Raw genomic sequence first — 8596 nt, forward strand, 5'->3', positions numbered from 1 at the left:
TATTAAATTACTAAACTATTTATTGAACTATATATTCAAATATCAAAATATTTATCAGGCTATTAAAATATGTATTAAACTATCAAATTAAGTATTAAACTATTTGAAGTATTAAAACATTTAACTATTTACCAAAGTATTTATCAAAGTATTTATTAAAGTATTAAAATATTAAACTATTAAACTATCAATAAAACTATTAATTAAAGTATTAAACTATCAATTAAACTATCAATACACTATCAGACTATCAATTAGACTATTGATTAAGCTATTATTTAAACTATCGATTAAACTATTAAACTATCAAATTGTTAAACTACCAAACTTTTAGACTATTAAACTATCAAACTTTCAAACTTTTCAACTATTCAACTGAATGGGTGCCTTTGCCGGCAGCAAGAGTGATCCGGTGCTCAGTGCTGGGTCGCTGACTGGTGATACAACGGGCCCCTGGGAAGGGAGACAGGTAACCGCTCTCGAAGCAGTCCCGGAGATGGGCTCTCATCCTGCTCTCCTTGTACCTGACCTGAGTCACATCCGTCCCCATTGCGATGTCTACAGCCCAGGCTATGGCAAACAGTCCGCAGCTATACCTGCTCCCCTGGTGCTGTACACGTGGTACTTTCACAGCCAGTACGCCTGTGTTCCTGTTGGGAGGTGGGGCGTAACACTGACACAACTGATACTCCAGTGACGCATTTATTTTACTGGGCATGCTGTTATAAACGCTGACATGTCCACCTATGGAGGAAGAGACCACCCAGTGAAGGGATCCGGTGTGGTGAATCTGTAGACCGTCTCCGGAGACCCGTGTATATCCGTACACGGACGCTCCTACTGCCGTATCTTGTAGTCCTCCCAGCCCTGGATACTGACGGCGGAGTAACATCTGTGCGGCATGGATGTGTTTGTCTGTCAGCATCTCATCACGAAGGAGCACGACCTTGTCTTCAGCGGTGAGCTTTAGATCGGGGATCCACATGTTTCGTAAATGTCTCTGTTCATCATTATGCAGGGCAGTAGTCGTATTCTGCTTCTCTCTTTGAGCTGCTGCAACCTGAATACGTTGATGCACCTTCTGCACAGTTTTGTTAGTGGTACTGCGATTTACCCTCAAAAGGATGTTCTCAACTTTCTTGGTCTGCATCCTTACCTCGGCTAAAAGTTTATGCTCCTGGTGGGTTTTCTCTTCTTTCTCATATTCGTGCATCACGTTTTCGATGTCTGTATCAGCTGCTTGTCGAGAAAACTCCGTGCCTCTAGTGCTGCCTTGAATTTCTTCGACAATCGTTTCTAACTCAAGTTCTTTCTGAATTATTTGGTAAGAAGCGTTACAGGGGTCATGCTTCAAGAAGCAGGGTTCTTCTAAGTTCTTCGGGTGTTTTTCCTGTCGATGCGGAGGCAGGATGGAGTTGCAGATGTCCAGACCTTCATCAAGTACCTCCCGAATGATGCAAATGTTCGCCTTCAGCTCTTCTATCTTCAAATCATCTTCACAGCAAATATAAAAAAAAACGTTTTTGATTATTAAAATACTGACAACAATCATTACACATAACAACAGCACTAACTTCAATAGCAAATCGCTACACCAGGTTTTTTTCTTATTAGACCGGTCAAAAAAACGGACCTACAAAATTCCTGTGGACCGGACGTTAGACATATTAGAAAAAGAAAAGGTTATATAGGCAGAAGTTTTACAGGTTGCGATTACAGGTTGAAGAAAAGAACAACAACAAAAAAACGAAGTAGACTACAGTTCATTGTAATCTCTACCAAGTTCTACATGGTGGCAATCATGGTGGCTGTTAGCCTAGTAGGATTTAAAAAGCAAATACTCCACCAAACAGATTTCTTTGTAGCTGAATGAACCATTGTTCTTAGTATTACCCATTCACTAGTAGTTTTCACATACTAAATCAGGTCCATGTTCAGTTCCGGACCGATCTAATCCTTAGCACTTGAACCGGACCTGGACCTAAATTTTCCGTAGCAGTGTCCACCCCTAACCGGTGCGCTTTCGAATAATTTACCTGGTTTATCTTCCTTTTTTGGCGTGCTGTGAAACCCCATCATAGTCCAGAAGCTCCTCCACATGTGATCGGCAAGTTCACGGTCATGGTCGACGTCAACGTCAGCGGAAATTGCGTCACAGATGATGGTCATCAGGAAGTTCACCAGGAGGATGAAGATGCAGATCATGAAGGTGGAGAAGAAGATTGGTCCAGTGATAGGATTGGAATCCAACATTTCCTGGGCGAAGAACCTAGAATCAAACAACACAATGTTTGGGTGAGTCTAATTTTTGTGTTGGATATTACAGTTAAACTATTTCAATGATAACTTCTACAAACACAGATGAACTTTCAACACTATGAGATACCATCCTTAATAGCACTAAGTGCTAAAGAAAATAGGATCACACATGTTAAATATAAACTACTTAACACTAACCTTCCAAGCATCATCTCGAAGAGTGCAAACGTCGTTTGGTACAGGTCTGTGTAAGATTCCATTTCGCTTCCAAATATGAGGAATCCTGAAGCCGGTGAAAGGCAGAAAAAGGCGTTAACATTGAGTATTGTACAATACACAAAAGGTGCAAATGCGACATGATTTTGGAATCCATACCTGAGCTGATGAAGGCCATGAAGGCCACGACAGCAGAAACTACGAACGCCAGGAGCTCCTTCTTCATGATACCGGGAAGGGCCAGGAGTTTGCCGATTGGTTTACTGAAGCGGACGACGCGAAGTAAGGAAATGGTGTTGATGAAGACTACCAGACCCAACATGTGCTTGAAACAAGCATCCCAATATGCAGCAGTTTGCAGGTCAATAAAGCGCTCAAATCCCAGCTCACCTGGTCGATAAAAGAAACGTATGAAATCAAAGAGGTACTATGATTAAAGCCAACAGCTAGGAATATGAATTTTCATAATGCAATGTATCACATAAATGTGTAAATGTGTACTATAAATTTCCAATCAGCAGGTCAGATTACGATAAGGGGTAACAATATCTATAACACATTTTTACAAAAAGATAATCTTGTTTATCTAGTTAATAGCGATGTAATCACGAACCTTTACTTTTGACGATCATTTCGAGCGTTTCAGATGCTACCACATATCGCTTGATGAAGACGGAGATTGTTGTAGCTGTACCGATGAGGCTAACGAATCCAAGGGCGTTCCACTTTGTGAAGTATTCCCTGCCCATGTTCTCCATTGTCTTTAGTTCGTTACAAAGTATAACAGCGAACAATAATGTAAATGCAATTTGCACAAATAGCTTCATGTAGTCAGCATCACTTTCGTATTGAAACAGTCTGAATGAAGTGATTGCTGCTGTTGGCACGAGATGCCCGACTCCAGAACGGTCTGTAACCATTTTCACAATGCTGAATAGCTTCAGGCTGGGATTGTAGAAGTTTACTGTGATTGTCACGGATTTTGTGTATTTGTCAAAAAACTGTTTGTCTCTCAAGATGCCAAAGAATGACACAGCCGCGTCATGGCCCAAAGGCACGTCAAACGAGTGGTGATTCTTGCAGAGGAAGGTGTCGTTTGGATGAGCTAACAAGTCCTTAACCTCGAATCGCCAGCAGTTACCAGAAACATTCCCCAAGTCCAAGCTCCAGCCGAGGTCATGGAAAGCATTCCGCGTCATGACATCTGCATGGATTAACATATGATATTTTTAATATGTACTAGATTTTATTGGTCATTTGAAATGTCAAGTAAGGCCATGTTGATTTATTATGACGAACAACAGATTTTTCATTAGTGGTTCTTCAAATGTCCTCTTTGATATTTTAATTTACTTTAATCATTCTGCGATATCAGTCTTGTGATTTTGGTTGCAGATCAATGCATACAATGTCATACTGTTCCTTTTTGCAGCTGCCTTGTCGATTTAAGTGGTTATTTTTTTTTTATGGAAACGAAAAAAATGAGCAAGGCTGTCATCAGTAGGATAAAATCAACATAATGCGATAAAACATTTTTTTTACTCAATGGTCACCACGTAACAAGGTCTGAAGGCCACTCGTTTGCTGTTACGCTGAAGAATACTCAGGTAAACTAAACTCAAGACCTACCCGGAAGATGTCTAACTTGAGTAAGACGAGGAGGACCGAGGCGGAAGGATCCCGTGTTGTGTGCAAACTGCCGGTCTAAGTACTTCATGTCCTTTCCGTTGTACCAGGTGGCCGGGTAAAGAGTCCGCAGCAGGACGTCCTCAGCCCATATGTAAAACTTGTCCGGAGTTCTGATCTGTTAACATCAGTATATTATCATTAGGATTCTAAGCGAGTTCATTTTGGTAAATGAATACAATTTTTTTGAAACCAAGAAGTAGTAAACCCTTTTCTTACCACATCATAGTTTTGCAGAATATTCTTCGATAAAGACTGGGTTTCATAGAAAGTCTTTTGTTGGTCTTTGTCTGCCTGGGCGATGTAGAAGAGAAGGGATACGAAGACCAACAGGAGAAGAATCTCCTTCAGTACTGAGGCTGATTTCTCATTCAGCTCCTTATTTTTCCTCGCAGACTGCCTATTAGGCTTGGCAGGTGGGTGGACTTTCTTCGGAGCTATAAATTAAAAGTTTAAAAAGTCAAAGTATTAGCGTAGTAGACTTAATGTAACATCATTATATGATCTTAACTAAAATTAGAATTTATAATTAGGCAACAAAACTGACATTGTCAGGTAAAAATTTGATTAAAACCATATTACAGATACATTTAGCAGTTGAAACTTTTACTGTCTGAAAAACTTTCAAAATAAAATATCTATTATAAAGATTAACTTTCCAGGCATATTTTGAATTGCGTTAACTACAATTAGTGGGTGCAACGTCTTTCGAGAGAACGAGCATAAAGCATAATGTTTTGTTTCTATGCTAATAAAATATGATGACTGCGCTAATTTTCTTTTTGCTGTGGAAGACAATGAGTAATCTAAAAAGGAACCTAAAGTAGTGATCAGAGTTTAAGAATTTTTACCTGTTGTGTTCCACAGGTTCAGCTGCAAGTCTTCCTTCCGAATAGTCGGCGGCTTGGCGAGGAGCGGGAGGCTAAGGATGGACGCCAGGGCCACAGCAAGCACAAAGATCTACGAAAAATCGACCTGCATATTTACTGCCTAACCACGATGTTTGCTACATTGAAACAGTTTCATTCTTAACCAATTCCGCTTTTATTTCTTATACATAATGTAAACTGCAATCTGTTTATTATTGTTTTATTTTGGAATCAAAATGAACACAACACAAGTTACGCTCATTGAATCCCATCGTTGTTACTGCTTCTAATCCAGGAACATTTTAATTCCCTTTAATAAGAATACCAATCAACGGTAGCAAATCTCATACTATATATTGTGTTTAAATGTTAAAATATTTTGCAATGAAATAATTATGGGTTCATGACCCGCCACGAGGTATATATGGTGTCATAACGCCTGGTCCTTTGCTATAACCACCGATTAAAACCACCGAGTGAGCGGTGTCGATTCATTCTGACCAGTCAGAATTAAAGGAGCGAACACACCGGCCTGGCCGCAATCTATGTGTTACGGCGTCATACCCAACGTGGAACGGGTCCTTCTGATTGGTCCCCGGCGCCTGGCTATATGATAATAAGAATTAATCTCACATTGTTATTATGAAGAAACGTTACCTGAAGAGTGTCCACCACACAGCTGGTCCCCACGAAGGACATTATAAAAGCCTTTATCCATGAGTCACTCTTCTCCTTCCCCCAGTCCATACTGTACAGGATGACGAAGAACGCGGAGCTGGTGGACACCAGGAACACGGTAACCCACGCCACGAGCTTGCCCAAGCGGGAAGAACGTTTTCCAATGATAGCCTGAGGTTCAACATAAACGATTTAAAATTGTATCTAAAAACTGTCACAAGGCTTTATTAGATTGGCAACAAAGCGACAAATACCGATTTTGAAAGGCCTCTTTGTAAAAAATTTGGAAGATACTGTCGTTCACAAGATACGCATGATACGCAAATCACCGTATACAAATAATTCATAAGTTTTCTATCACTGCTCCATACCTTGCTTTGCCGGGCGGATGGACATCTCTGGAGAGTTAGCACACAGTGGCTCCTCCATGCGGAATAGTTGTAGGAGCATCCAGTTAACAGGCAGTATGGTCAGGGTTGTCATGACACTAATGTACAACTCCTGTTAAAGCGCAATATATAAACAAGACATATATTGAATTCATGACGTTTAGCAAACACCCAAAACAGCAGTACTTGATACTGTTGCCAATAAGGTACTTTCATGAGAATGCTTATCAGTAAGAATAACATGTGATGCAACTATGAGACAAATGCTATAGTGTGGAGTACGCTGAACAGAGTAACAATGTTGTTTGTAAGAAAATATCTTTTAAATTTACCTCTATTGTAAAACGAACAAACCCCAGGTTGAACACTCTTGTGTCAGCAGTTGTGTTTTCTTCCCTGTACCACATGGCACTGGCCAGCATCATGGTGTTCAGGAGAGTAAAGCAACAGGACAGACGCTGGGCTTTGGTGAAGCTGGATCCTACAGAAACATACGTGAAATGGGTAAAAAAAAACATTGTAATTATGATCCTAATTACAATTATTTATTGTTTACGATTTATTGATCGTGCACACAACATAACTATCGTCGATATATTCCCTTAAATCAATTAATCATGGCAATTTCTGGAAAACAAATATCAACAATTGCAATAGAAAATGAACCGTTTTTTTCCATACTGACCCGGTGCTGCTACAAGGACAGACGCCCACAGCTGTTTATCGTAGAACGCATTTTTGGTTGCCTCAATAAAGACATTGGTAAATGATGTCAGCTCCTCCTCGGTGCTAGCGTGAACCACCTTCTGCACCTCACCGTCCCCTTTTTCTGCTGATAACCAGTCGTTGCAGTTGAAGTAAGACCTGAAAAGTAATCATAACGGTTCATAATATAGCATTTGTATGTACATCATGCTCTTTATCCATTCTGCATTTTCCGAGTGATACTTGTCCGAAGAAGGCTGGTAAAACGAACTTGCCAGTTTGTTTTCATTCATGAAGCAAATATCCAGTCAACTTCACTCGCGTTCATGTCCAGATTCGCAATAATGCTGCAAGGCACGTTACATTGTTACAAACCCAACATGCTTGGAAAGCTGACAGAAAAAAATGAGTAAAGAGGTCGGTTTCTAAAAGGTCTTTTGCGTCTTACACCACATCCTTTTCTACATCTCTGACGACAAAACTTCCGAGGAACCACGATGAATTGTCGCCTTCCCCAGAGTTATCGTGCCAGATGTGCAACAACATCACTTCTCCAAGTGACTCTCGCACGGGCATCACAAAGTGCAAAGTACTTCCTCGCACCAAAGCCTGCAAATTATTACCAACGATATGAGACAAACATATTTTGTTTACTTTTTATACAGTTTATCGCTCGTGTTTCATGTCATTGTTACAATGTCTCAAAGAAGTACACAAAGATCACTTTCAAACAAATTTATAGGATAAACCGCCTAAGGAGTACTGAATACCAGGTACCTCTTAAAAAACATCGTTTGTTCTTGGTCTCTAAAAGCCCAAGCATAAAATGCATTTGCCTTGTGAATATCTTTCAGGCATATTGCTGAGTATATATGCATCTTGATTATTGAAACTGTATGAAACGAATGGGATGTCTTGTTTTTGCCACAATTGTTTATTTGCAAACAAAAGAACGAAGAATTGTCGTTGACATAAGAATCAAATAATGGGTGCAAGAGAAATTCTATTAAGAAGAAAATGGTGAAGATTGATTAGACGTATCTACAACACCGACCTCTCCTTTCGGGTTCAGCATTTTGACTGGAGATGTGCCCTCTGACCCGTACAGTTGGAAGCCGACACGTGATGCGGTGCCTGCGCTGAACATGGACCCTGTGGTGACCGTGATCTGATAGACGTGTGGTGCAGGCATCCTTTCAGGAGGGACAAGACTCACTTTGGGCAGCAGCTTCCTTTGGTCGCTTGCTCCCTCATTATCTTCAGTAATTGGGCTTATCCGAGAGGTGACACGATATCGAATAGAAATCTATGAATAAAAGAATGAACCTATGAAGAATGAACCTCTTGAGCTATCGGCGTATTCATCTACATGGACTTGGTTCATAAACCCTTCAACGTTTAAAATGGCATTGATCTGAAGATTCAACAAATTGCAACTGAAATGAAAAAACAACGTCACAGTTATAAAAAAACTACGAGTGCTTCACGGCCATCTGATGAACTTGCTTATTACCTTTCTGATTACTTGTCCTTTACACTTACCCATAGACGATGAAAGTCCACGCACAAGAAAACCATGAGTATTATATACAGGGTGTACTCGGACACCACGATGGAGAACACTACGGGGTTTTCGCTCAGATTGCGGAAGTTCCTGAAAGCGTTGATGAAGTTGATGGAGTTGGGAAGAGGAAGAGTCATGGTCCCCACAGAGACCTTCCCCTCAGTCATGTGACACCGGCAGCTGATGGCTCCATTGTCCAGATTAATGTCAGCCTGTCGGAGTTTTAACAT

At 40.5% G+C, this 8596-nt stretch overlaps 1 protein-coding gene across 1 annotated transcript; it reads right to left on the bottom strand.

Moving 5' to 3' along the window:
* Window positions 1-2056: 2056 nt before the first annotated feature.
* LOC118407034 (polycystic kidney disease protein 1-like 2) lies at window positions 2057-7994 on the bottom strand. The gene is made up of 11 exons (XM_035807450.1): window positions 7857-7994; window positions 7251-7411; window positions 6783-6961; window positions 6430-6578; window positions 5688-5879; window positions 5013-5121; window positions 4381-4598; window positions 4105-4279; window positions 3089-3679; window positions 2458-2865; window positions 2057-2269 (listed from the first exon to the last, which is right to left on the bottom strand). Exons 1-10 carry the CDS (start codon window positions 7992-7994, stop codon window positions 2468-2470), a joined length of 2310 nt encoding a protein of 769 aa, XP_035663343.1. The 3' UTR covers window positions 2057-2269; window positions 2458-2467.
* Window positions 7995-8596: the final 602 nt, after the last annotated feature.

Source organism: Branchiostoma floridae, chromosome 19 (assembly GCF_000003815.2).
Source record: "Branchiostoma floridae strain S238N-H82 chromosome 19, Bfl_VNyyK, whole genome shotgun sequence".
NCBI lineage: Eukaryota > Metazoa > Chordata > Leptocardii > Amphioxiformes > Branchiostomatidae > Branchiostoma > Branchiostoma floridae.

Coding starts and splice junctions, on each gene's coding strand:
- LOC118407034 (XM_035807450.1), bottom strand. CDS start 7,994: ATGCCTGCACCACACGTCTATCAGATCACGGTCACCACAGGGTCCATG. Junction 6,579..6,782: donor TGTCCTTGTAGCAGCACCGG/GTCAGTATGGAA, acceptor ATGTTTCTGTAG/GATCCAGCTTCACCAAAGCC. Junction 4,280..4,380: donor TTCTGCAAAACTATGATGTG/GTAAGAAAAGGG, acceptor TGATGTTAACAG/ATCAGAACTCCGGACAAGTT.